We start from the raw sequence: 26,305 nt of genomic DNA on the forward strand, positions 1-26,305 counted from the left end.
AATACGAGCGCACGGAGAGCGATGAGTATGAGCAGAAGCAGGCTTACAGCGAGGTGGATCGGAGCTACATGCGCGAAGGAGTTGACTGGTGAGTCGGGTGTTTATTCTGGAAAATGATCATATATTGACGTCCTACTATGGCACGCAGACCACAGCGAGGCTATGATAAATATAAAAATCCTGGTTATCCATCCTAGGAGTATGAGAAGGGACGCGACAACCGCGCAGGGTATCATGTCGAGCGACACCGTCGGCACGAACGACGCTCCAGTGGAAAGTCCGACAGCGACGGAGGTGATGAGGAAAAGCACCGACATCGGCACCATAGTCATGACCGATCCGGCACGGAAAGCTCGGATTCGAAATTTGAACCCGAAGCCCCGAAGAACAGCGACGATTACCATTCTTTGATTTCTCCGGCCGCGGGTTGCTCTGTTCGGACCACCTTGTCACAGTTGAGCAGACGGAGTGGATCGAAGGCCAGTTTCAACTGAAAGATGTTCAAGATAGTTAGTGTCGATGTTCTCCATGACAGTCAATAGTGATTGTAGATGTGACCTACCCGGCGCATGGCATCCACGGTGGATTCACCCAGTTCGTGCTCGAGATAGTCTCGTTTGACAAGGCCAACTCCATGTTCTCCTGTTACTGTGCCTTCCATTTCCACGGCCCGCTTCACCATTCGATGAACGACACCCTCAGCAACCTTCTTTTCGCTCTCGTTGAACAGAATAATGGCTGATGCGAGTTAGCTGGGTTCGGGGACCCTTGCGTCACGGAGAAATAGCTCACCATGGAAATTGCCATCTCCAACATGGCCACAGATTCCGGCCAGCAGCCGGCTCTGCGTCATGTCTTCTTTCGTAGCCTCGATGATATCGGGGAGTTTGCTCATCGGGACTGCTACGTCTGTTGTCCAGACATGGTCTTCAGGGCTCCTTTTCATCGCCATGACACTCCACAGCGCCTGTTTGCGAGCGCTCCAAAGCTCCTGCATTTCTTCTTCGCCGCGAGCGAACTCAAATGTTCGGCCGGCGGTTTTAGACACAATCTTCTGGACCAGCCCGATCTGCTCTTTCACTGCCACGGGAGTGCCGGTAAATTTAAAGAACAAGGTAGGCGACTCCTTCCACTGCCGGCTGGTGGACTGGCTGGCATTAATGCACTTCATCTGCACATCGTCCAAAATTTCTAATCCGGCGACAGGGATTCCTGCCTCCACCACCTGTGTCACACACTCGGCCGCACTGTGAATGGACGGGAAGCTTGCAACAGCAACGTTCTGACTCTGAGGCTTCACGGTGAGCTTCAACGTAGCCTCCGTGACAAGACCGAGGGTACCCTCGCTCCCAATGAAGAGTTTGGTGAGATCATAGCCAGCACTCGACTTCCGAGGGCGCTGCCGAGTCTTGATGATTGTTCCATCGGCGAGAACAACGGTCAATGAGAGAACCCACTCACGCATGGTCCCATATCGGTAAGCATTGGTGCCGGAGCAGCCGGTCCCCACCATGCCTCCGATCATGGCTCCGGGACCGGGGTCGGGGGGAAAGAACAAGCCATCCTTGGCCAGCTCCTCGTTCAAGTCCTCCCATCCGACGGCCGGCTGCACCACCACATCCAAATCGCGCTTGTGAAGCCCCAGAATGCGATCCATACGACCAAAATCAATGCAAACACCTCCTCTGGTCGAGGCAAAATGGCCTTCCAAGCTCGTGCCGCCCGAGTACGGCGTGACGGGGATGACGCGTTGGTGGCAGATTTTCATTATCCGAGAGACTTCCTCGGTGCTCGACGGATATAAAATCAGAAACGGCCTTTCTTTCTCCCCGTGTGAGTAAGACGACCAATCCGAGCCCGCGTGCAATTCCAAGTCGTCCAGCGCAGTGGAGACATTCTCCTTACCGAGAATGTCGATGAAATCCGCCCACGCCGCCTGGAGGTTGGAGGGCGAGACATTGTGTGGGGGAGCGTCGATATCCGCAAGCGAGCTTGTTGACGACTTCGGGAGAGCTGCCGGCTTGAGTGACCCTAGATAGTATGCACTGCCGGAGAAAAAGACCAAGGCTGGACCGACGTTAGCGGGGATGGGGAAGCTTCGGGTCCGGGGTACCAGCGCATACCGAACATGAGGGCCGCATAGCGACCACCAGGGGACTGAGTCTGTAATTGGGCATATCGTTCCTGCTCGGTACGCTCGCGCTTGAGTCGTTGCTGGGTGCTTTCATACAGCTGGCTTTTGAACGACTGCTGCGGCTTTTCGTTCGGGCGAACGGTCGACACACTGAAGAGTCGGCGTTGCAGGGAAGGCGGAGTTGCTCTAAATCCACGCAGCGCCCTCAGGGCGACAGCATTGACGGGGAGCATTGCGGGTGGATGATAATCCAGTACTACATGTAATAATTGTAGGGTACATCGGAGGGAAGGTCGGAGGCTAGATAGACTCCACACCACACCGCCTTGATGACGGGCGCGCGGGTAAAAGGCGGCTAAATCGAGAGCCAACAATGATCACTTGACACTTTTTAGTTCTATTACTTCTTTCCCTCTTTCCTCTCTCCTTCCTTTCATTTCTTTCTCTCTCTCTCTCTCTTCGCCTTCCTATCTCTCTTCTTTCCCCAGCCATGTCGTCCCAAACTGCCAAGGTATCTATCGATCTATCCCTGATCCACACCCCTCTCCCGGCTAATCAATGGCGGGGCAGAACCTCTCCTTCATTCTCGAGGGCATCCATCAGGTCAAGTACGAGGACCGCCCAGTTCCCGAACTGAAGAACTCCCATGATGTACTCATCAACGTCAAGTACACCGGCATCTGTGGCAGCGATGTAGGTATCATCAATTGCACGACCTCCCTCCCGCCGCAGTAACTAATCCGACATAGGTACACTATTGGGAACACGGCGCTATCGGCCAATTCGTCGTCAAGGACCCCATGGTTCTCGGGCACGAGTCGGCCGGCATCGTCAGCCAGGTCGGGTCCGAAGTCACCACACTAAAGGTCGGCGACCGCGTCGCCATGGAGCCCGGCATCTCCTGCCGCCGGTGCGAGCCCTGCAAGGCGGGCAAGTACAACCTCTGCGAGAACATGGCCTTTGCAGCTACTCCGCCTTATGACGGTACGCTAGCCAAGTACTATGTGCTGCCCGAGGATTTCTGCTATAAGCTTCCCGAGCATCTGTCTCTGCAGGAAGGAGCTCTGATGGAGCCTCTGAGCGTGGCTGTGCATATCGTCCGCCAGGCCAGCGTGAGCCCCGGCCAATCGGTCGTGGTGTTCGGTGCCGGCCCCGTGGGCTTGCTCTGCTGTGCGGTGGCGACGGCGTTTGGGGCGTCTAAGGTGGTTGCGGTGGATATCCAACAGCCCCGCCTAGACTTTGCCAAGCAGTATGCGGTGACGGCGACGTTCCTGCCGGGCAAAGAGTCGGCAATGATGAACGCTGATCGGCTGAAGGAAGAGAATGGACTGGGTGCTGGTGCCGATGTAGCGATCGATGCTTCGGGTGCGGAACCCTCGGTGCACACGGGTATCCACGTCCTGCGAAACGGCGGTACGTATGTGCAGGGCGGTATGGGCCGGAGCGAGATCCAATTCCCGATCATGGCGGCTTGCTCCAAGGAGTTGACCCTCAAGGGCAGCTTCCGATATGGAAGCGGGGACTACAAGCTGGCAGTTGGCTTGGTCTCCTCGGGCAAGGTGGATGTGAAGAAGTTGATCACCGGCACCGTCAAGTTCGAAGAGGCCGAGCAGGCCTTCAAGGAGGTCAAGGCCGGGAAGGGCATTAAGACTCTCATCGCCGGCATCGACGCGTGAGAGTGTCTGTGCAATTTGCAATAACCCTCTGGTGGCAAGTCAGAATCCATAGAAAAAAGGCGAAAGAAATGAATGATTTAATTGGCTCTCTGCAGAAGCGCCCGTCCCAGGAGCGCCATCAACAGCATCTTGTAGAAAGGATAAACGAACGACAACAGAGGGAGGGGGGGTATCAAGAAGTGAAACGAAAGACCAGTCGCCAAAAAAACATCCAGATCATCTGTAGATCAACAACAACTTCGATTCCTCCGCGATTGAGAACCGCCCAAGCGAAACACGTCCTCCCATTCTCTCATCCCGCCCCTCCAGCCATGGGTGCCACCCCCTTTGCCTCGCCGCCGTGGGGTCCTTCGTTGAAGGGGCAGGGCGTTGTCCTCGAGCGTAGCTCTGCTTCGGATGCTCGAGCCGTCACTGGTGCCGTGACCGTAAAGGCCACCATCTCCATATTGGATGCCGCTCTGCGGGTCGTCCGGATCGATTTCGCCCAGTTCAATCTTGGTCAGAATGATGCGCGCGAGCCGGTTAAACACTTCTTCAACACCATCCCCCGTCAGGGCGGAGACCTCGACGGCAACAGGAATATTAGATTGGGCGGCCCAGCGCGACGTCTCCTCGGGACCGACTTCCCGCCCCTCGGGGGCCCAGGTAGCAGTCATCCGGGTCCCCGACCCCAAATGGCTCGTCGACCGAACCGAGCTACTGGCTTCAAACGGCAGTGATGACTGCTTGCTCGACGTACTGGACGGCGTAGGCGGAGGCCGAGTCGAGTCGTCGACCAGCTCGGACTGCGGCGCGGAATCTGTCAGGTCGGACTTATTCCCCGCCAGGATGACGGTCAGGTTGGGGGAGGCCAGTGCCCGCGCGTCCATCAGGAAGGTTGGGAGCGACGCGAAAGAGTTGTGGGAAGCGACGTCGTAGATGAGAATCGCGCCTGCGGCTCCGCGGTAGTAGGACCGCGAAACGGATCGGAAACGCTCGGTCCCAGCAGTGTCCCAAAGCTGTAGCTTGATCCGCCTGCGTCTGGAGCCCGATCCCAGCTTTACAATGCGAGAAGAGAACTCGACGCCAATGGTTTGTGACGACAGAACACGCCCTGGGAAAAGAGGGTGGAGGTTAGCCAAGGTAGGGGAACGGGAGAAGCGGTGGTCGTACATTCATTCTTCACGAATCGATGGAGTACACAGGACCTGCTCGTATCCGAAAAAAACAAATCAGTCAGTGTCTGGGGTCGTTGCACAGGATCACTCACTTTCCGGCGCCGCTCGGGCCCAGGAGGATGACTTTGGCGAGGTAATCGTACATACTCCCCAGTTCCTGGCACATGTTAACTACTGCGGCCACCTCGGCGAGTACATGGCATACCTGGTCCTGGTCGGGAACAGACGAAGCGGAGGAAACATTCGACAAACCTCGCGGGCGCACCATGGCGCCGGCTGGCAGGAAAAAAATAACGGAGGAAGTGGATGAAGAAGTTAGGAGTGGAGGGGGACCTGCGGGGCCGAAGATTAGTTAGGCGTCGCCCAGGAGTTAACTAGTGATGGGCACGGACAGTCAGTCTCACCCAAAGTCCCTACGATGAACTTCTTCAGTCGTCTTCATCGAATAAACACAAGCTTCACCATGAACAAAAATCAAATTACAGAAGACCAACATGGAAATCGGTAGGAGTATTAATATGTAGATACATGAACAACGAGCAATGCCATCATGGCACTGTCAGGTCAGAGACACAAACAGATCTATATGAATAGAGGTCATCTCATCCGCAGGGGAACCACGCAAAACCGGTCTAGAGAGATTCGAATCGTTCACACCATCAATTATTGAGCCTTGGTTGAAGACTTGGCCTTGTTCTCCCTGCGCCGCTTGAGCGCATCCGGGGTATATTCCGTGTCCAGCAGAAGATCCCACCACCGGAAGCTGCTCGCGAAGTTGCCGATGAACTTCTCATGGTGCAGGTCATGATGGTCGGCACCCGCCCAGAAGGGCAAGAAGTGATGCAGACTCCAGGGGAACTCATAACCACTGTGAGCATCAATGGCCTGGAACAAGCGCAGGACAATCCAGATGTACATGGTCATGATGTGTAACTCGCCGGTGAGTGCACACCAGAGGATCGGGCAGCCCACGGAGCCGAAACCGAGGATCATGACTTCGATCGGAGATGCATATTCCGCTGCTAGACCGAAGGGTGCCGAATACTGGTGGTGTATCTTGTGGATGGCTTTGTACAGGGGACCCCAATGAAGAGCGCGGTGAGAGAAATAATGCCAGGTATCCTCCATGACGAAGAAGATGGCGATCTGGTACGCCATGGTCCAGACGGACGGGAAGGGGACGGACGTGGAGAGACCGAAATATTGGGCCATGGGGTGGAAGAGCCTGGCAGGGACCGGATGATTAGCCATGAGTTGAAGAAGCGGGGCGATTTCCAACGTACCAGATCTGGGGTAACTCGACCGTGAAGTGACTTAGGAGCACAAATCTCGCGCATTGCCACTGCTCGCGCAATGTTGGGATTTTGTTCTGTTGTCCGGGGTTAGTGCGGGTGTCGGGCTCCGTCGACCAGGGCAACTCACGTTCTGAATCTTGTATCCCTTGAACAGACCCAGGCTGTCGATGAAGATCCACGGCAAGGAGCGACCAAAGTACACTAGCTCATGCATGACGAAGGACGTGATGCCGGTAGCCAGGACATCGTTCTGCATCCAGGCGTACCAGGTGACCCATAGGCGCTCGGCGACGTTCAGGTGGGCATTATACTTGGAAACCTCCTCGTACTGGGACCAGTATGTGCCGGCGGATAGCGTTGAATTCCTAGAACAGTGGTTGTTAGTTAGTGGTGGGGGGATTTGGGTGTTTGGGGAGGGAAGGGGGAAAGTACATGGTGTGTGTGTGGACTCAGATCAGAGAGTTGACAGAAAAGAGGGTACCCCAACCGGGAATCACTTATTTATGATCCGAACGACGGCCAACTTTTTTTTCCCAGCCGAAGTGGCGCCACATCTGCCCCCTGATGACTCAGCTGGCCGGCCATGCCGGGGGCTCCAGGGTATTTTGCAGCACGGATGTTTGTTTGCATGGTTTGCCGTGTTTGCTCCGTCACCGAGGTATGTACTGTCGTGAGTAATGACCACTACATACACTACACATCATGCCCTGCCAGCCCTGCCGACATGTCGCTCATTCAAGAGTCGGTCCATCCCCACAAGTAATCTCCCATGACTGACGGTCGCTTTCGCCAGAAATGCCTGCGCCATCAACTCCCAGCTCGATCGCCTCCAACAAAACCTGACCTCCGTCGCCATTGTTGATGTTCCCTCCAGCCAGCAGATCGCACATCTGCAGAGCCTGATCAACTCTCTCTCCGTCACCTCCAAAACCCAGCCCCTTCCATCCGCGAACCGGCTGGCGGATTTGATCTCGGGCGCGGCCGTGTCGCGCCTCCGAGCCGAATCCGCCACGGAGATTGTCGCCCTCCATGTGTGGCTGGTCACCGCCAAAGCTGTCGTCCAGGCGTCTAGTCTGGCCATGAACGTGCTGTTGAACCAAACCCTACGACTCCACCACGAGGTTCGCTATTGGGATGAAGTACTAGAATCGCCGTGGTACAGCGGCCTCTGTACCGTGCAGACATTGCCCCTCCGAGTGTGGAATTGGACCAAAGAGATGTATTCAGACCAAGAAATTCAGGATTGGAGAGTCCAGTCCATGTCAACGTCAATAGCTGCCCGATGGGCCCGATTTTATCAAGTGGTACGGCAAAGTGCTCGGACACGACCAGCATTCTCCTTGCGAATCAACCACCTGACCCCAATCAGGGAATGCAGGGCACAAATACAGCAAAAAAGGGATCGCCTCGTGTCCATCAGGGATATCCATACCAGCAGCTTGGGCCTTATGATGGAAGGATCGCGCTTGCTGGAGCGGAACGAGATATCCCCCAGTCAGGGCCCCGACAATGGGTCGCTCCAGTCGTGGTGTGATGCCGTCGGTCGGTCCGTAGCCCTCATCGAGACCCTTCTGCAGCAGGTCTCAGATCCGCGTGACACCCAAACCTTTGAGAAAGAGGTCTCCGCGGCCATTGACCAGGAGAGTCAGAGCGCACATTTGCAATGGCAGCAGGGGGGTTTCCAGCTGCAGAAACCCCTGCATCTGATCGAGCGCCTGGTGCATGTTCTGCGAACCGAGCTCCCGAACCATCAGGCATCGGTGTCGACGTTTATCGGTCTCCATGGACGTCCATCGCGCGTGATCCGGTATTGGCTTCCGGTCTTTGTGGCAACCCTGTCGAGTGGTGCGTCGGTGCGATTCCTGGCCAGCCACCGGGACCAAATTCTCCACTGGATAATTGGCATTGGCGCCACCGTGATTGACTTTGGCAGTAATTGGGTGGTGGATCCCATTCGAAAGCTCATTGGGACCATCCGACATGATGAGAAGAGCGAGATCGCCATTATGAGCAAGAACAGTTTGGAGGCTGACCGGGCCAGCCTGGAGAGAATGGTGGTGGACTTTGTTCTCGACCGCCCTGATCTCAACCCTGGAACGCCGGCGACGGAGGACACCACCGCGATCGTCAATGCCGTGAAGGAGGGCGACCTGACACCCGTGCTGCGGGCGTACGAGCGAGATTTACGATCCCCGTTCGTAGGGACCGTCAAGGGCGACCTCGTCCGCGCGCTCTTGATCCAGATCCAAAAGACCAAGGTCGACGTAGAAATTGCAATTAGCGGCATTGACTCTCTTCTGAAAAGCCAAGAACTGGTCTTTGGGTATGTGTGTATCGATCCAGGTCCGCGACACCACTGACCTCGCGCAGCTTTGTGGGACTTACTCCCGGGATTTTGGTGTCCTATGCTACACTGCAGTGGCTGGCTGGCGTTCTCGGTAGCCGACGCGGCCTGCGGCAAGGCAAGAAACAGGATGAGTTGCGACGTGGGCTACGGTACCGTGCCCTGGGTTCTGAGCAGACTTGCGTTCGGGTTCTAACTGTGATACAGGAACATCACGCGGGTCTTGGCTCCCTCCTCTCAGGGCGTTCTTTCCCACAAGGACGCCGGGCGACTCATGTGCGAGGCCGAGTCGCTGCTCCAGGCAGCCGAGTCGGTCCTAGGCGGCCGGCAATACCACGAGCTGCGGCAGGATGTGCAGGACCTTCTGGACGTGAGCGGCGGGGTCGAGCAGCAGATGCGGGTGGTAGAGCGGATGCGATGGACGTATTCCCCGACCTCATAAGCCGTAGAAAAATAATTCATGTATACCCCTCATCGGTGTAGATGTCTATCTCCGTATGTATACTTCCTCCCGGTCAGTCACGGGCCCGCTTAGCTAAGCCACCCACACCCCGGCCCCGTCATCATCCATCTCTCCTCCACGCTGGTCACCGACAAACAACCCATCTCGCCTCTCCCGTTGCTGCCTCGCCACCCCCCTGGATCCTCCGCCAGGCCACTGCTCTCTTTCTCTATCGTTCTTGGACCTCGACACTGTCTCACCCCTGACCGGGTATCCACCGCTGGGTCATTTATTCTCCACTCCCCAACGATCACTCACTCCTGTCCATTTGGCCACCCAGCACTTCTGAGCACTTCTGCGCCCACCTAGCCCAGAACGCAGTCGAATGACAACTGCCTTGTCGCCGACTCAACACTTTTCCAGCTCTCTCAACCTTATCCTGCAACCCTCCCCGAATCAACTCGCTCCACTATGGCGGGCACCAGGAATTATGACTTCTTGGTGAGGGTCTTGTCCACCCGAATGAATGCATCATCCGCTGACAGAGATAGATCAAACTGTTGCTGATCGGAGACTCGGGTGTGGGCAAGTCATGTTGTCTGTTGCGATTCAGCGAAGACTCGTTTACCCCCTCATTCATCACCACCATCGGAATCGACTTTAAGATCCGCACGATCGAGTTGGATGGCAAGCGAGTGAAGCTGCAGATCTGGGACACAGCAGGCCAGGAGCGCTTCCGGACCATCACGACGGCATACTACCGAGGTGCTATGGGGATCCTACTTGTCTACGATGTCACGGATGAACGGTCTTTCCACAGTAAATCCCTCCCCCCCACCTCTTGGACCACAGGCGGCTAATCACGGGCTCGAATGCAGACATCCGAACGTGGTTCTCCAACGTCGAGCAACACGCCAGCGAAGGCGTACACAAGATCCTCATCGGGAACAAGTGTGATTGGGAAGAGAAGCGGGCGGTGTCGACCGAACAGGGCCAGCAGCTCGCTGATGAACTTAACATTCCCTTCCTCGAAGTTTCGGCCAAGAACAACATCAACATCGAGAAGGCGTTCTACAGCCTGGCCACGGACATCAAGAAGGGAATGGACACCTCTAAGACGGAGCCGACCGGGGGCCAAGGTGTCTCGATGGATCAACAGGGCTCGTCGAATTCAGGAGGCAAGTGCTGCTAGACATGCGCTGTATCACCATTTCTCTCCTTTCCTTCGTGTTTTGGTCCTCCGCCTCGCCGCGGGCTACTCCAGCGTGTCGCCCTTGTCCATACATCTTCTCGTGACGACCGGTCTCTATGAACGCACTCTCCTCCGTGTTCTCTGGACCCTTTTCCTTTTTCCTTTCTCTTCTTTTTTTTTCTGTCGTTGTTTCGTTTCACTGTCACCCCAATTGCCTAGTCTTTTTCCCTCAACGATGTTGGTTTGTCTCATGATTAGGGTGCTGAGTAGGAGATGATGTATTGTAGTTAAAAACATGTAGCTCCGATAATAATGTAAATCAGACCCACTTTTTCTTTTTCTTCCCTTGGTCATCCGAAACGAACGCCCCTCGCTCGATTTTCAGTTCATAGTAATAATAACGCGCAGCGTTTCGTTGGGTTGTACTTCTGCCCGCCTCGCCGCCTCCCGCAACCCAAGGCACGTTTGATTCTCTCGGTGTGACTGGCTCGCGCGGAAGGGAGATGGCGGAGGTCCGCAGTTTCACGGCGCGGCCATTGTCGAAGCAGGCGCGCAGTGATCTGAAAGATGCATTCCGCGTCTATCTCTCGTCTTCCTCGCTCGCAGCACTCAGACTGCGCGCGGGAGACATTTGCAGCCTCACATCTGCCGACGGACCTCCGAAGACGGCGATCGCCTGGACGGCCGTGGAAAATATCCAGAACACGGTCGTCCAGACCTCGAGAACCCTACAGGACTGCTATGGAGTCAAGATTGGCGAGAAGATCGCCGTCAATCGGCTAGATGGCGCGCTGGAGGAGATCCAGTCGGTCACGGTGGTCGACCGGACAGATGCCGAGAAGCTGGCCAAGTATGGCGAAATCCGCGACGAAGATCAGTCCCACTGGGCGTGGGCGTTGAAAAACCTCCAGCTTGCCCGATGCGAGGTCCTCACCACGGGCCTGGTGTTTGAATTGGATCTCATCGGTCAGCGCAGGAGCTTCCAAGTGGTCGGCATTCGGACGCAAAACGCAGGCACTTCGCGGACTCTCTTCCAATTCACAGATGCCACCAAGGTCTCCATTGGAGAAGAGGCAGACGAAAGGGTGTCGCCAGAACAGTCCGACATCCATGTCCAGCCCGGCAGTCTGGGGGGACTGTCTCGGCAGATAGAAGACATCAACGAGAGTCTGGCCGACTTGAATCTGGGCCAGCGAGCGGTTATCATGCCGCCATTCTACGAGCACCGCCGGGGCATTCTTCTCTATGGACCGAAGGGAACCGGCAAGACGGCTCTTCTGCAGCAGATCGAGAAGGCTGGTTGGAGACAGGTATTCCGGCTGGGCACTGCCACGCTGGGCAGGAGTCTCAATGAGGGCGAGGCCAAGCTGCGCAATACGTTCCAGGAAGCCGCTCGCGCGAAACCAAGCGTGATCATCATCGACCAGCTAGAAGTCATTGCGCCGAAACGGACCTCCCTTGAATCTCAGTCGTTGGCGTCTGTTCTGTGCGAGAGCCTCGACTCCATTCGAAGCGCATCCATCCTAGTAGTCGCTGCGGCGCGCCATCCCAACAATGTGGATGATGCCCTCCGGACCCCCCATCGCCTAGCGACGGAGATTGAACTGCAGATTCCCACCGCTCAGGACCGAGCCGAGATCCTGCGTGCCATTCGCGGGCCGGCTTTTGCAGGATTGAGTGATGAAACCATTGAATTTCTCGCTGAAAAAACCCACGGCTACGTTGGTGCGGATCTATTTGCGCTTCTCCAAATGATCTGCCGCAAAGCGCGCCAGCGACAATTGTTGGACCCGCGATCTACCGCGCTCCCCTCAATCGTGGCTTCTGACCAGACAGACAATATGGACGAGGTGGCTGATCCGCTAGAGATTCAGGAGGCAGACATCTTGATGTCCCTACAAGAAGTTCGCCCGACCGCTATGCGGGAGGTCTTTTTGGAAACGCCCAAAGTGCGATGGTCAGATATTGGTGGACAACACGAGATCAAACGGCGCCTTCAGAAAGCTGTCGAAAGACCGCTCAAGGTGAGCTCCCATCACTTCCCTTCCACACAATATGGTTACAACTGACAGTGCGTTGCAGCACCCCGAACGGATGCGTCGGCTCAACGTGAAGAGCAAAAAGGGCGTCCTTCTCTATGGACCGCCTGGCTGTTCCAAGACCATGACCGTCAAGGCACTGGCCACCGAGGCTGGCTTGAACTTTTTGGCCGTCAAGGGGGCGGAAATCCTCAGTATGTATGTCGGAGAGTCTGAGAGATCATTGCGTGAGATCTTCCGAAAAGCCCGAGCCGCACGTCCAAGCATCATCTTTTTCGACGAGATCGACGCCATTGCTTCGAAGCGTAGCAGTACTTCCCACGGGGGGGTTAATGTCCTGACGACCTTACTCAACGAGATGGACGGTATCGAGGAGCTGCGCAACGTGTTGGTCATTGCGGCTACGAACAAGCCCGACGTGCTGGACCCTGCGCTGATGCGGCCCGGCCGATTAGACAACATCCTCTACATTGGCCCGCCCGACTTCGAGGCTCGCCAGGAGATTTTCCGGATCTGGACCAGCCAGTCTGTCCTTCATGCGGAGGTGGACCTCGAGGACCTGGCCGATCGAACCGAAGGCTACTCTGGTGCTGAGATTGTGAGCATCTGTGAAACGGCAGGTGACGCGGCCCTGGACGAGGAAGAGGAGACCGGGCAGCAGCAAGAGGTGTGCCAGAAGCACTTTGACTACGCATTGACACAGGTGCGACGGCAGATCACGGCCGCGGTGGTCGAGGAGTATGAACATTGGCGACTGGGCATCGATCAATAGTAATCGCACAGAGATAACCGATAAGATAAGATAAGAGGGCCTGATCGGGTTAGCTGCCACTTACCTAAGCACAGCATTCCGGCTTGCAACACGACACAATAACGACTGGACTCATGATCCTCTCTCTCTCCCCCATTTCCTAAAACTCAGCCTGATCATGTCCACACGATCGCGTCCGTCCCCGATCCCCTCGCCGGGCCGTGCGCGTTCGTCGCGCTCCGTTCGCCGGTCGATCTCCCCTCGCGACGAGCCCAAGAGAAGTGTCACGCGCAGTCCAGTGCGTGGCCGTGATCGCTCAAGAAGCCGGACTCGCTCTCCCTCGCGTGGTCGCACACCATCCCGCAGTCGCACGGGCGGCCGTCGATACCGGAGCAGAAGCTTCAGCCGCACCCCTTCCCCGAACCCTAACCCTCCCCGGAGCTCCAAGGTCAGTCCGACGGGGAAGAACAGCTCCAATTCTCCGAAGAATCTATGCTGACTCGAGCTGGGGCGTCCAGATCGTGGTAGAGAAGCTTACCAAGAATGTTACCGAGGCGCACCTTCGTGAAATCTTTGGCAGCTTTGGGGACATTGAATACCTCGACCTTCCGATCAACCGAGCTTGTAAGACCCACTCACGGCCCTGGAAGACTTCATGCCTGGCCAGTTGCTGATGCCATTGTGTTCTAGTCATGACAAACCGAGGTACCGCCTACATTCTGTACTACGACCCTGCAGACGCCGAAGCAGCCATTGCCCATATGCACGAAGCTCAACTGGATGGAACCTCCTTGAACGTCTCGATTGTTCTTCCTCGTCGGAACTTTTCGCGTTCACCACCGCCGCCGGTGGCCAATCGAGGCTCCGGCCGCTCCAGATATGGACGCGGGTCGTACGGCGGCAAATCATCTCCTCCACCACGGAGACATGCTCCACCCCGGCCTACGGAACGGCATGACATCTATCGGCCGAAATCGGTGTCGAGATCGCGATCCCCTGTACGCTCTCGACCCTATTCCTCATCCCGCTCAAGGTCCCCGCCAAGGCGAAACAGCCTCCGCACAGGAAGCCCCCGGCATCGCAGGCGCCGAAGCCCCAGTTACAGCAGCTATAGTAGTCGCAGTGATCGAAGTCGCAGTCCAAACAAGAGTCGAAGCCGAGATTGAGACGACAAAGCCATTGTCCTTCATGTATTAACAGATATCAAAATATTAATGAATTTTTTTTTATTTAAAAAAAGGGTCGTTACAGTAGAGCCCAGACGTCTATCCAGACGTTGCCATTGTGTGTAAAAAAAACCAGGCAGGCTTCAGAAAAATGCACACCATCCGACATACATGGCCGCCAGGTTTTTCTTGTCCGTCGCCTGCATGATCAGTTCGTCCACCTGGCCATCTACAGACAGCGGGATTGGCTGTTTGTTCATGAAACCTCGGAGCTTGTTGCGTACATCTTCCAGCACACCAGCCGGCGTATCAGGCACGTTCGTATGGGTGCGGCGCTGTAGAGATCGAGCACATCTAGTATCAGCACAGGATCGGGGAGGGATACAGGAGGAATGTTCACGAACCCTTTTGCCAATGAAGTCGGTTGTTGGGTCATGCAGGAAGGTTTCGAGCACAGTCATCAAGGCATCCTCGTTCTGTCGGAGAAGACCAAGAGTGATTTCGCAGGTTCTCCGGAACGGGCCTATACCGCTGTCAGAACTAGTAACGGGGGGGGGGGGGGGGCCGCATCGTAAGGACACTCACCGTTATACCCATAAGCTCCAAAAGCATCGATCATGTTGTGAGTGAGTCGGAAAGGAACCACCTCTGGTATTTCGAATGTTTGGCCCTAATTTGGTCATCAGCCCCCGTCGTGGACGATCAGTTACGAGGAAGAGTTCATACTTTGTCAAAAAGACAGTTGAAGTCAACGTGCAGAACACCGCCAGTGCCTTCCTCGAACGAGAGGTTCTCCCCATGGCGGTCGCCCAGTCTGGATCAATTGTCAGCCAATGTCGTGCCGCAATTGGAAGGGTGGCCCAGCATACCCAAGAACATATCCGACCATTGACATTACAGCAGAGGATCGGGTATATCGCAGCCTTGCAGTAAACCATGCTTCTGTCTCGGGGAACATCTCCACGAACCATTCATGAAGAACAGGGGGGAGTCTGGATTTATGTCAATGCGCCTGAGGTTTTTGAGACTGGAGCGGGCACTTACTTGGCCAGGATTTTGGAGTTGAACAAAGGAAGTTTGGCACGGTCGTTTTTGATTTCCTCCAGGTAATGTCGGATCTCGTTGTACTGGGTACAGAATCAGCATCATCAACACCCGTAGGGACAAAGTGTGTTGACACGAGAAACAGAAGCTTACATTTATTGTGGCGCCCCTTTCGCGCAGCAATTTGATGATGATTTCTCTCAATGTTCGGAGGTTATCAACCCACTCAATGAGACCGCATTCCTCATTCAGAGGCGTCACCGCATACGTTTTGATGTCTGTTTCCCAATCAGTGTCGAACCCGAGCCCACGAATCAGTCCGGTTACTTACACATGCGGCGTTTGCTGGACTCGACATCTCTCTTCAGGAACCGGTTGATCATGTTGTTGAATTCCATCAGACGCTGGTCCTTGCGCAGATCATCCTTGGGTTTGCAAAGAGCGTTGTAGATCTTTCCATCAGAGCCTCGGATACTGATCTTGCGCGGCTTTTGGAGCGAGTTCAAGATCTGGGCATCATCCAGTACAGCTGAAAGACTAGTGAGCCAAGTCATCACGTGGGAGATGTGAGGGCATACCTTCAATAGTAGTTGGGTCCCGGGGGAAGGCCCGGAATCCTTTGAGATACTCGGCATCGTGACTCGCAGGGAGGCTGGGAATCAGCATCGCCTGGAATGGCACCACTAATCGACAAGGAGCGACTTTGTGGTTAAATCTCAAGGTACGCGCGAGACTGATCTTGGAGACCTTCTCCTCGACGCGGGCTAAACACAGCTGGAGGAGTTCTTCCGAGAACTTTTTCCCTTGGTTGATCATTTGCCGAATATCTGTCAATGATGACTCTGCCTTGGTTTTATTGCTGTAGTCCTGCTAGGGGTCAACATCCTGCAGTGAAATTGACACCGACACTAAAACTCACCATGATTTTCTGGAGGCAATTAATACCGCCTTGGGCCCGCTCTTTCGAGGAGGATTTAACTACGGCAAGCACCGTCCATAAGCCTTGCTGCGGAAAGTGATTGACGGCTTTGGCCACGATCCTTGTCAACAGGTCGTAGACGGTGTGATTGCCGTGACAGATACGTGCAACCACTTGAGGGAGAATCGTGAATAGCTGAAATTATTAGCCAGTTCTCTGCGAACAGACTGGAGAGTTTGGTACTTACCAGAGCCGGTTGCAGACGAGAGGAGATGTATTTCTTGAGCTGTGCGTGCATTTCATCCAGGCTCTTTTGCCGATGAGCCTTGGTGTGTTTTTGGAAGTCTCTGACGATTGAGAAATGCCGTTAGTGATGTTCAAATAGCTAGGGTCGATGCCTTCTCACTCGTTATCTCCGCGTTTCGGATCAATATCCTGGTTGACAATAGAAGCATGCTCCAGCCAGAGTGTCAAAACTTTAGGCATTGTTTGAAACACGTATTTGCTTCCATATGTTAATGAGCGGAGGTAGTTGTCGATGACAAGCTTCGTGGCTTCTCCACTTAGGCTGAGAGAGTCGTTTATTAGCACCTCATCTGCGGCTGGATACAACCGGCAACCTACTATATCTGCGCTTCCTTTCCCATGGGCTTGGACTTTTCAGACTCCAAAATCTTGTTGTAGTGCTTGCCCAAGTAGTAGTGTGCCTTTTCCCATCTGGGTTCAAGAATTAGCTTTGTGTGGGTCAGAGGACGCCGATCTGACTTACCGTGGATACAACTTGATAGCCTCACGATATCTTTGAACAATTGCTTGGGAATGCGTCTGACCGGCTCTGTCCGTCCATTTCGCTAGCAGCAGGTGTGCCTGGATCCATTAGCAGTCCGATTCATGTCGCGACAGTGGGGTTGAAGAACATACTCTGGCGGCAAGCTCATTTCGATGTTGACCACGCCCAGAAGCGAATGACAGCGATTCAGCCGATGCAGAAGCTGATGAAGTGGTGGCCTCATTACCAGATATTGCACCCTCAAGTGTCTGGATCGCCTTCCGATGATGGCCATCTTTCCAAAGTAGCCGGGCGTGTTCAATAGTGGCTGATCTGTCTTTCAACCGAGCTGCATGAAGCATTGAGTGATATGCCTGGCCGGTGAAGTTGCTCTTGCGGGACAGACGGGCACTAGTTAGCCAAGCGGAGGATATATCAGAGTCGGCGAATTGGCCCCTGGAGAATCGATGTCAGTAAATCTTCTAAGTAGGTGCCGAAAGGGAAAAAGCCTACGCCAGCTCCATAGCCGCTCGTCGCAAGCCAAGGAGATACTGTTTGTCAGCGACATAACCTCCCAGTACATCCAGACGTTGGTCGAGAGCATGCAGCAGATCTGGGTGCGAGTATGATTTCTCGGTCCCTGCGAGAGCAATGGATTCGACATCTGCCAGTGCATGCAGCTTGAGCATATCGTCATGGCAAGATTGCAACGAGCCCACTGAGTTAGCTGTCAATGCTCTCGCGACATGAAGGCGTAGCTGATTGATGATGCCTGCGAATTTTTCGCCCTGGCTTTGACGAAGAGCATTGAGAGCCGAGCCAATCCCAACATTGAAATCTCCATTACCTTGTCTTGCACAAAGACTAAGGTAGCCCTCCAACTTGTCCCATCTCCCGGTCATCCAGGAAGCCTCCACTGCAAAAGGCAGAAACCGAGAGGTTGCAGATTCATTGTCTTTCAGGGTTTCGAAGCGGGTAAGAATAGCATCTGAATCTCTGTTAGCAACAATATTGGTGCAAAATGAAGAAGCTAGTAGAATGGGTGTACACAGTACCTTGTTGGTCAGATTCCTTGAGGCAAGTAACTAGATTCCACTGGGCATCGATGTTGTCAGGCTCTTTCTCGAGCTGGAGCTCGTACCAACTCTGAGCTGTAGGCCACCTCCCAGCTTTTCGATGTTCCAGAACCTGCTGGTCCACGTCAAGTGCAGGCAGATGGCTGGAAATCCCTTCAATCCCATCAGGCTCATCGATCTGGCTATAGATGTCTTGCAATCGTTGGTACAAAGGTTCAAGGCTCGTGCGATCTTGACTTTCTTTTTGAGGTCTGCACTTCCGAATGTACTGCTCCCAATGGAAAAGGGCTCTGGAGAACGATTTGCATTCGACAGCACGTTTGGAGATGATCTCTGGTGGGATCGACACCAGAAGATCCTCCACAGACTTGATGTGCGCGGAATACTTTTCAAGAAGCAAATCACGGCCAGGGTCCCTATAAGAGGACCGACTCCCTTGCTGTGCAGGAGGGCTCAGGCTATTAAGCTGCTTCTTCTTACCTTGAACCCACCTTGATAGGTAGTCCAGAACTTCGAAGACGCTCTGTAGATGACATGCGATCAGCTAGTATTCATAGATTGATAGCATATCAGGGGGTTCTCACTTGACTGCTACTTATGATAGTCTCCCGTTCGTTGTTGCTTGTCTCCGGGAGAGGATGCGTAAGGACTGCCATCAGCTCTTCCTTAAGATCCTGCTGTTCCTCGTCAGTGCCTCCTACTATGCGATTAAGCACAGCAAATGGCAGGAGGAATGATGAAATAGCGATATCCTGGCCCTTCACCACACGACTGCATACGGTGAAAATAATTTTTGCATTCTCTCCGTTCCCATTTTGCAGTAGATCTTGTACCAAGGTTCGAAGCCATTCGCTATGTGTCAGATGAGGGGAGAACACAGGATACGGGACCTTCGCACTGGATGTAACGACGGTGACCGTGTATGTCGAAGTGAGAAACGGGGTGAGCGTGTTCTGGACACTTTCCGGGAGCTCCGTCCAGCGCTTATATTTCTCATCATTCTGAATGTCGCGAGAGCGCTGGGTGACAGATCCATTCAGATTGCAGATTTTGAGAAGGCCTTGCATGGCATATGCCAGAAAGCCCTGGGCTCTGGTGTTGGAAGCAGACAAGAATGCGTCGACCAGCACATGTTGGAGAAAAAAGAGGATAAACTCCACCGTCTCCTCCATCCTATCAAAGTTAGATAAGACGAGAATGTCTTTCTTTTCCTTGATTGTCTCCACTCGGTTTGGATCAAGACAGCCCACAAGACCCAGGCACCGAGCTGACAGCAAGGTAATGCTATTTGAGATGGTGTTGAATTTGACACAGCAATCGAGCAATGCCCTGGTCAACTGCGCAATCACTGGGTCCGGTTGTTCGCTGAGGACCGACACATGAAGGAAATCCTCATTCCCTGAGAGGAAGGGCAGGAGTTCTTTCAGTGCCTGCTCGACAACAGTGGCATTTTCACTCTGACAGCGACGAATGAGTGCCATAAATTGGCTTCGAACATCCATTTGTGCCCTCAACTGGTTAATCTTGTCCTCGAAAGAAACCATCTCGGGGATTGAGGCCAGGGAGGGCATGATGTTAAAAGTGTCTCGAACGAGATTTGGGTGGTCTGTCAAGATATGGTCGACAAGCTGACAGGCCTGGTTTCTTCTCCCGGTAGTCAAGTTGCCCCAATATCTCACCACAATCGCTAGGGTCTGATCAATGAGAGGTTCGATCTCCTCTTCGTCAAGTGAGCTGATCAATGTCTTCCAGGCGGAGAACGCATAGTCACAGAGCTCTTCGATTTCAAGTGCAGAGCGTAGACAGGCGCAGACTTGAGGCAATCCGCTGCTAACGTGACCTTGAGCAATTTTGATCATCTCTTCAATGGCTCGGATGTTTCTTCTCTTCTCTGCCAGAGTCTGCCTCACTTGGAAGTCGTTGATGGCATTCGCAAATTGAGTGATGATACCCAGCACATGCTCTTCGATAAAATGGCTCAGCAGATCAGCCTTCTTGGATGACGTTCCATGCATGACTTTTCGTGGGACAAAACTCGCTAGGCGACGCAGTGCTTGATAGAACTGGAATCCATTGAATAAGCATTCAAAATACCAGCAAACATGGCTCGATCGTTGGAGCACTCACCCTTTCCTTGTGTTGCTCTCCAGCATCCCCAAGGCCTTTCAGTAAATCACAGGCAATGAGAATTGGTTCGATCCGAACCAATTCTGCCAGGCTTCGACCCTTGAAAGCAGAATCAATCTCCGCCAGCAGGGACATGATCATAGCTTCGGGATTGCTTGATGGCTGGGATAAAAGAAAAGCAAGAATTGCAGCCAGATTGTTCTTTTCCGAACAGACATCGAAAGGTGATTCGCCCTCATTGCGACTTGCACCAATTCGACATATGATGTCTCGTTTCCGCGTCAACACTAGGTAAGGAAGCACATGGACCTCTGTCAGCCGAAGAAAACCGTCAACCTTCATACCAAGCAATTCGCAGAGCTGTTCTGCCATATATGGACGGGACTGGAGGTTTTTGACGACTGTGACGGAGAGTGTTCGCCAATAAGGTCGGAACAGACCGGCAGGCGTCAGCGCGAACTGTTGTGCAAGTTTGGAGAGCTAGGCCCAGCTATTAGCACTGTGACACAACAAAATAGAGAATGGAACTCAAAATGATGTGTCAATCATTAGGAAGAAAAACGAGCTTACTTCATTATATGCCACTGCGCAGACATAGGGATTTGGATGTCCCAAATATTCCAGGAGACGTAGAAGAATGAGGTTCTTCTCTTCATCGTCCGATACTCTGTGACCAGTCAATACACAATAGCTAACTGAAGGAAGAGACCAGGAAGAGACCACATACCTGGCCAGTCCACATAGTGTTATGATACAAGTTTCATGTAATGGCATGTCCTCCTTCTCGGATAGGTTTTTCAGCCATTCCAGGACAATGACGAAATTGGCGTGACGAACGTCGGGCTGTAGTGTTGAACGCACGAAGGCCACGACTGAATGTCTGTAAATCGGTTAGCCCCTGTCAAAGAGGTAGTCTGTGAGCACACAACATACCCAGTTGCCACTCGCAGTTCTCTATTGGAGCTTCGAAGGGAGTGAAGGCAAAATTCTCCGCATGAGGAGGAAGACAGGTGCATTTCATTTGAGCTCGCGGAGTGCATTAAAACCCTTCTCAGAGCGACCATTGCCGCTATGCGAGGCCCCGGAGTGCGTGTGAGCTTGGGTAAGACGAAGTTAAAGATATTCCACAGATCTTCAAGGTCGGGATACTCATGACCAAGAACCTGATCGTCCTGATACTGCTCGTTGTCACACAGTTCACAATACAGGGTGTCTTGTGTGGTGACTTCAGAATGTTTTCTCGACAGGTTTCCGGCAGCGCTACAGGAAATCTTGCCTATGACATCCAGCACCTCGCATCTTTGGGATTCGTTAAGGCCATCGTACGCGTTTCTGTTACATTAACAAATGAGTAAAGCAGATCTTAAAGGGGATGGCACGTGGCGACTCACTGAATTGCAGGTTTCAAATCTGACAGGCTTTCAATATCCTGGCAATCGAGTAGTACCGATACCCTTGTAAGGAGTGACCGAAGTGGGCCTTGATCTATGGACCCGACTGGCAATGCTGGAAGACATAATCGTTTTGATGCCCGGGACTCTCCATCTAGCTCTGCCTGCTGGTCTAAAATACCTGGTCTTTGACTGGCAGAACCTGGCTCAACAGTGCCATCTTCGGATGATTTGCCGATTGAGCGCGTGGTATCTCGCGGGGTTATCAAATCGGCGTGAAGATTGAGAATTGAGTTCTGATGCGGGAGAGGTTAAGAGAGGGCGGAACATTGCAAGTGAGAGTGAGCTGCTTACCTTTAGCCCGGAATCCAAAGACTGCAAGACCGTATTCCTGTTCAGAATCTCCGACAAAACTGGCATCAACGACTCTTGCAATTGCCGCACGACTGACTCGGATTTTCGCATTGCTTCTGACAGGTCATTCAGAAAATAAGATAGCCCGGTCTGGAGAGTCGGAAGTTGTTTCAGACTGTCAATTGCGAGAAATTCAGCCAGACATTGGGACCAAGTGTTTACTAAACTTCGGCCTGATAGCGGGCCTGATGAAATTGGCTCGACGATGCAGAAGCGGTGCACATGTTCCAAATACTGCACCGAAATTTGCTCTTCCTCTTGAGGCAGGTTTGATCCAGCCTTTCGCAGCCACCTAAGGATGATAGTTCGAAGGCGCTGATGTCCATTGAGAATCCACGAAAGATTCTGGCGCAGAATGGAGTCTTGGCGGTTCCCATGGCCGTGTAATTTTGTCCTGGGCTGGAATGAGTCCAGTAACTGGGAAGCTAAGGAGACTGTTTGGCAGAATGTGCCGAGCGTTGCATTTTCCTCCAACAGCCCTGGGGGAAGGTTCAGGTGCTTCAAGTCCACGAGAAGCGAGCCATCTGGTGTGGGTATGGATAATTCTGCTGAACGTAGGGTGGATTGAAAGCGCTCGAGGGCGCACAGAATATCTGTGACGTTTCAGAATGGATCAGTTGATGTCCTCGGAGAGGAACAGTCCACCAACCTGATGTGCAAGCGCGCAGAAAGGCAGAAGCCCCAGAGCTTGAAGACAGTGGTCGAAACTGCTTGGATTGGGCATACAATATGCTGGTAAATATGTGGCGAATCTTTTCCTGCATCACCTCCGAATGCCTGCTATTGGTCAGTCGGATCAAACGAAGTATTAACCAGGCAAACAGCGGCGCCGGTACATCCACGCTCAAGATGAGAGGGTCCGCTGAATCCCACAGGGCTTGGGGAGCTTTGTCAATGCTCGCTTGAATGATGTCCAAGCAGTCCAGTACCTGGCCCTCGAAGTCTTCTTCTGGGGGTCTGTCCCCGGGACTGGGCTCCAGACCGGCCTTGAGGATAATGCATATCAGTTTGTTGACATCGGTCACCGTCTCGTCCACGCGTAGCTGGTTGTTTCGTTCACTCAGAAGCTCCTGGCGCAGTTGCGAGAAGGTCTGCCGCGTTAGGCGATGAGTGTCCGGCCCTTGCGATGCTAGATGCGGCGCGAGGTGCGCGGCAAGCGTGGAGGAGGCCGGCTGGGCGGGCCTCCAGCGGGGGTCCGGCGCAGAAACATGCACCGTGTCTCCGTCATGAGCCATCAGGAACACGCATAGTCCAGGGGTGGTTGGTTACGAACCGATGAGCGCGGGAGGAAAACGAGACAGGCGCGTGTTGATATCGACACCTGAGGCAGTCACGGTATCTTAAGTAAGTCAGTGACTTTCTTCACTTCTACGTAACGACCGAGAACGAGACATGTTCTGCTCTCTTCGACTTCATCTTTCTTTCCTGTCGTCAAGATGGACATGGAGGACTTTCCCAACATGCCAGACGCCGCGAAACATGCCGCCTTCATGAAAGAGGCTTTGCAAATGGTACGTACCTGCTTCCCATTCTTTTCTTCGGCGGATGGCTCATTGCTCCTGCAGGGCGAGAAAGCACTCCACTCCGGCGAAACCCCAGTGGGATGCGTGCTGGTCTACAACGATCAGATTGTAGCGTGGGGCATGAACGACACCAACCGATCCTTGAATGTAAGGAACCCGCGGACACCACTGCTACGGTAACTCAACTCGTTCTAGGGAACCAGACATGCCGAGTTTCTCGCCATTGCCGAGATGCTCCAGACATATCCTAGGTCGGCATTGGCCTCCACCGACCTCTACGTGACCGTCGAGCCGTGTGTGATGTGTGCCTCGGCGCTGAAGCAGTACCGCATCCGCCGGGTGTATTTCGGCTGTGCCAATGAGCGGTTTGGCGGCACCGGCGGTGTGCTCACCTTGCATTCAGAGTCTGTTTCTGTCGTTCAATTCAGAGGAAACGAATTGTGGGCTGACCGGGAAATGCAGTCCATCGATTGACCCTCCATATCCGGTGCATGGGGGTCTCTTCCAGAAAGAAGCCATCATGCTGCTCCGACGTTTCTACATACAAGAAAATGAGAGAGGTATGTGAAGCGCCATAGAGATCCAACCGGTTGCTCATGTCCCTCTAGCACCTAATCCCCGACCCAAGAAGAATCGTGAGTTGAATACTAGATTCGAAGATGACGAAAACGTTCTGCCAGCCTGAGAGGTGATGAGGTTTATTCTACTGGATTCATTGTACTATACCCTCCCAGCGACTTCGTCATTCATTGTTTTTTACCAAGGAATCGAAAAATAGATTTATGTTGTCAATTGCAATTGCGCCCTAAAAACAAAATCAAACACAAAGTAAAATATGTGTACAAGTCTGCAAGAAAACACCGAGTCACCCGTGAATGGTGCTTGCCAAATTTTCCAGGCTTCATGCAGACCCCTTGCCCAGACGCTCTGCTTCTAGTTCCCGCTCAGCTTGCTGGTAATATTTTGCCGTGTCGATACCGTGCTAGGATCATATTAGTGTAAGCACCACGGCCACCAGAACCTGCAAAGCTTACCTGGTCGTGGTTGACAAGGTTGAACCACGGGATGATGTGTACGAACAACTCCGAGTACCGGGAGTTTCGGGCAGCCACACCCTGGAGATAGGAGGACACGCTCGAAGTGCCGTACAGGGGTTGACCGCTCTTGACCTTAGCAACCATCTCACGCATATCCCTCTCGACCTCGCGCGAGTTCTCGGTGAATCCGTAAAAGCGTTCTGAAGACATCGGTGAGCTGTGACATCCGGCAAAGTGGGGACTGGAACTGGGATAGGTAACACATACGAGTAGATCGCTGGTAAAAGATGTGAAGGCCGCCAACCAAGCCAATTGCCGTTGCCAATCGCATGACCGGCGGGAACCCCCCGCGGCCGACGTAGGATGGGCTCACTCGCTCCATGATCCAGAAGGCAATGGGAGAAACGGAGGCCATACCTCCGGCGACGGCATAATCGGAAGGCCGAGCATATCCGAAGACTCGTCGCAGATGCCTAGAGGAAGTGTTGGTGAGTCTTCTAGTACGGGGAGGGAGGAGTATGATAGCGCATACGGATCGGAGTCAATCAACTGGGGGGAGGCGGTTAGTGAGGCTCAGAGTGTAGCGAAGAAGAGACGACATACAGGATAATCCGTATTGGCCCGCTTGGGCGGCACAATTGCTTGCTCGGAAGCCATGACGAGGGGCGGGGGAGGTTTGCGGGAAACAGCAGACCAAAGCGGAGGGAGACGAAGAGAGACTGAGAGAGACAAGAGAGGTGTGTGATTGGCACGCTAGCCCCGATGGGGACGAGTGGATTAGGTCAGCCGTTGGTGCCTGAGGCGGACATAGAGCTGCACGAGATCGCGTCAACACGCGCGTTGAACTACATATCTTCCTACTCAACACACCCACCTTAGCAGAGGCAATGTCTCCAGAACCAACAGCAGACGATCTCAATGACCTCTTTGACTACGATATTGGCCTCGATGAGGTCGTTCCAGACACCAACAACACGTCCAAACCCTCGGCACCGGGAGACTCTGCCGGCCTAGGTCTCGACGAAGAGGTCAAGGTCACCAAGAAACGGCAACCTGTCGCCAAACTAGACGAAGCTCGGTGAGTACGGTCCCAATGGGAAGATTCGCAGGGGTGGCTAACACCGTCGCTAGTCTGCTCTCACAGCCCGGCATCCCAAAGCTGCGACGCGCCGCCAAGCAGAAACTGCGATTTAGAGGCAAAGGCCACGAGGTTTGTCTCGATCTATTTCGCGGAAGCGATGTCAATGACTGACTAGAGAGCCCGGGAACAGTTTTCGGACACGGCCCGCCTTCTGAACTTCTACCAACTCTGGCTGGACGACCTATTCCCAAAAGCGAAATTCGCCGATGGCCTGGCGATGATCGAAAAGCTGGGCCATTCCAAGCGTATCCAAACCATGCGACGGGAATGGATCAATGAAGAGAAGCCGAGGTTGTTCGATCCCTCCGACGACACGCCACGAGCCTCTGTTCCCAGCGCAGACAAGTCTCCCAACGCCGCTACAGCAGACCAGAATGATGACCCGCTCCCTGCCTCGAACGAACGACCAGCGCCCCGTGAACAAGGGTCTGACGACCAGAATTTGTTTTTCTCCGATAGTGCAGACGCAGGACCTACTGTCAGCCATCCTGAGCCTGAAGACGATGATCTCGATGATATTTTGAGGGAACAAGAGGAAGAGAGTCCTGCCGATGCTGGCGGGCCATCGGGGAGAAGTCGGGATGACTTTGACGCGGAATATGAAGCCATGCAGGAGCTGGGGTTGTAGTGCTTATTATAATCATAATGACCTTTTGACGATAGCAATG

At 53.8% G+C, this 26,305-nt stretch overlaps 13 protein-coding genes across 13 annotated transcripts; 7 read left to right on the forward strand and 6 right to left on the reverse strand.

The window, feature by feature from the left end:
* Positions 1-397: 397 nt before the first annotated feature.
* PFLUO_LOCUS3568 (D-lactate ferricytochrome c oxidoreductase) lies at positions 398-2,367 on the reverse strand (the record flags this gene model as incomplete). The annotated part of the gene is made up of 4 exons (XM_073780828.1): positions 398-490; positions 563-738; positions 793-2,067; positions 2,124-2,367. The coding sequence occupies 4 exons, from the start codon at positions 2,365-2,367 to the stop codon at positions 398-400; spliced, it is 1,788 nt and encodes a 595-aa protein (XP_073637644.1).
* A 325-nt stretch (positions 2,368-2,692) lies between these two features.
* PFLUO_LOCUS3569 (uncharacterized protein) lies at positions 2,693-3,810 on the forward strand (the record flags this gene model as incomplete). Its single annotated transcript, XM_073780829.1, has 2 exons — positions 2,693-2,827; positions 2,884-3,810. The coding sequence occupies 2 exons, from the start codon at positions 2,693-2,695 to the stop codon at positions 3,808-3,810; spliced, it is 1,062 nt and encodes a 353-aa protein (XP_073637645.1).
* A 227-nt stretch (positions 3,811-4,037) lies between these two features.
* PFLUO_LOCUS3570 (uncharacterized protein) lies at positions 4,038-5,235 on the reverse strand (the record flags this gene model as incomplete). Its single annotated transcript, XM_073780830.1, has 3 exons — positions 4,038-4,903; positions 4,963-4,997; positions 5,060-5,235. The coding sequence occupies 3 exons, from the start codon at positions 5,233-5,235 to the stop codon at positions 4,038-4,040; spliced, it is 1,077 nt and encodes a 358-aa protein (XP_073637646.1).
* Positions 5,236-5,630: 395 nt separating this feature from the next.
* PFLUO_LOCUS3571 (C-4 sterol methyl oxidase) lies at positions 5,631-6,892 on the reverse strand (the record flags this gene model as incomplete). Its single annotated transcript, XM_073780831.1, has 4 exons — positions 5,631-6,192; positions 6,251-6,336; positions 6,390-6,627; positions 6,777-6,892. 4 exons carry the CDS (start codon positions 6,890-6,892, stop codon positions 5,631-5,633), a joined length of 1,002 nt encoding a protein of 333 aa, XP_073637647.1.
* A 94-nt stretch (positions 6,893-6,986) lies between these two features.
* PFLUO_LOCUS3572 (Nuclear control of ATPase protein 2) lies at positions 6,987-9,048 on the forward strand (the record flags this gene model as incomplete). Its single annotated transcript, XM_073780832.1, has 4 exons — positions 6,987-7,003; positions 7,056-8,585; positions 8,633-8,758; positions 8,814-9,048. The coding sequence occupies 4 exons, from the start codon at positions 6,987-6,989 to the stop codon at positions 9,046-9,048; spliced, it is 1,908 nt and encodes a 635-aa protein (XP_073637648.1).
* Positions 9,049-9,519: 471 nt separating this feature from the next.
* PFLUO_LOCUS3573 (GTP-binding protein) lies at positions 9,520-10,240 on the forward strand (the record flags this gene model as incomplete). Its single annotated transcript, XM_073780834.1, has 3 exons — positions 9,520-9,549; positions 9,600-9,867; positions 9,927-10,240. 3 exons carry the CDS (start codon positions 9,520-9,522, stop codon positions 10,238-10,240), a joined length of 612 nt encoding a protein of 203 aa, XP_073637649.1.
* A 503-nt stretch (positions 10,241-10,743) lies between these two features.
* Positions 10,744-13,051, forward strand: PFLUO_LOCUS3574 (AAA+-type ATPase; the record flags this gene model as incomplete). Its single annotated transcript, XM_073780835.1, has 2 exons — positions 10,744-12,264; positions 12,323-13,051. The coding sequence occupies 2 exons, from the start codon at positions 10,744-10,746 to the stop codon at positions 13,049-13,051; spliced, it is 2,250 nt and encodes a 749-aa protein (XP_073637650.1).
* A 157-nt stretch (positions 13,052-13,208) lies between these two features.
* Positions 13,209-14,144, forward strand: PFLUO_LOCUS3575 (uncharacterized protein; the record flags this gene model as incomplete). The annotated part of the gene is made up of 4 exons (XM_073780836.1): positions 13,209-13,478; positions 13,549-13,654; positions 13,721-14,028; positions 14,064-14,144. 4 exons carry the CDS (start codon positions 13,209-13,211, stop codon positions 14,142-14,144), a joined length of 765 nt encoding a protein of 254 aa, XP_073637651.1.
* Positions 14,145-14,339: 195 nt separating this feature from the next.
* PFLUO_LOCUS3576 (serine/threonine-protein kinase M1) lies at positions 14,340-21,062 on the reverse strand (the record flags this gene model as incomplete). The annotated part of the gene is made up of 22 exons (XM_073780837.1): positions 14,340-14,531; positions 14,601-14,719; positions 14,782-14,866; positions 14,923-15,010; positions 15,066-15,188; positions 15,241-15,323; positions 15,394-15,518; positions 15,572-15,769; positions 15,819-16,107; positions 16,160-16,354; positions 16,407-16,506; positions 16,566-16,727; positions 16,784-16,876; positions 16,929-17,026; positions 17,081-17,384; positions 17,442-17,916; positions 17,984-18,527; positions 18,589-20,067; positions 20,132-20,611; positions 20,702-20,798; positions 20,859-21,011; positions 21,058-21,062. The coding sequence occupies 22 exons, from the start codon at positions 21,060-21,062 to the stop codon at positions 14,340-14,342; spliced, it is 5,487 nt and encodes a 1,828-aa protein (XP_073637652.1).
* Positions 21,063-22,436: 1,374 nt separating this feature from the next.
* Positions 22,437-23,171, reverse strand: PFLUO_LOCUS3577 (serine/threonine-protein kinase M1; the record flags this gene model as incomplete). Its single annotated transcript, XM_073780838.1, has 1 exon — positions 22,437-23,171. The coding sequence occupies one exon, from the start codon at positions 23,169-23,171 to the stop codon at positions 22,437-22,439; it is 735 nt and encodes a 244-aa protein (XP_073637653.1).
* Positions 23,172-23,372: 201 nt separating this feature from the next.
* On the forward strand, positions 23,373-24,144 carry PFLUO_LOCUS3578 (tRNA(adenine34) deaminase; the record flags this gene model as incomplete). Its single annotated transcript, XM_073780839.1, has 5 exons — positions 23,373-23,447; positions 23,502-23,606; positions 23,655-23,863; positions 23,922-24,019; positions 24,068-24,144. The coding sequence occupies 5 exons, from the start codon at positions 23,373-23,375 to the stop codon at positions 24,142-24,144; spliced, it is 564 nt and encodes a 187-aa protein (XP_073637654.1).
* A 216-nt stretch (positions 24,145-24,360) lies between these two features.
* PFLUO_LOCUS3579 (uncharacterized protein) lies at positions 24,361-25,153 on the reverse strand (the record flags this gene model as incomplete). The annotated part of the gene is made up of 5 exons (XM_073780840.1): positions 24,361-24,441; positions 24,494-24,696; positions 24,764-24,969; positions 25,029-25,045; positions 25,100-25,153. The coding sequence occupies 5 exons, from the start codon at positions 25,151-25,153 to the stop codon at positions 24,361-24,363; spliced, it is 561 nt and encodes a 186-aa protein (XP_073637655.1).
* Positions 25,154-25,383: 230 nt separating this feature from the next.
* PFLUO_LOCUS3580 (chromosome segregation in meiosis- protein) lies at positions 25,384-26,265 on the forward strand (the record flags this gene model as incomplete). Its single annotated transcript, XM_073780841.1, has 3 exons — positions 25,384-25,574; positions 25,628-25,706; positions 25,768-26,265. 3 exons carry the CDS (start codon positions 25,384-25,386, stop codon positions 26,263-26,265), a joined length of 768 nt encoding a protein of 255 aa, XP_073637656.1.
* Positions 26,266-26,305: the final 40 nt, after the last annotated feature.

Source organism: Penicillium psychrofluorescens, assembly GCF_964197705.1.
Source record: "Penicillium psychrofluorescens genome assembly, chromosome: 2".
Taxonomy (NCBI): Eukaryota; Fungi; Ascomycota; class Eurotiomycetes; order Eurotiales; family Aspergillaceae; genus Penicillium; species Penicillium psychrofluorescens.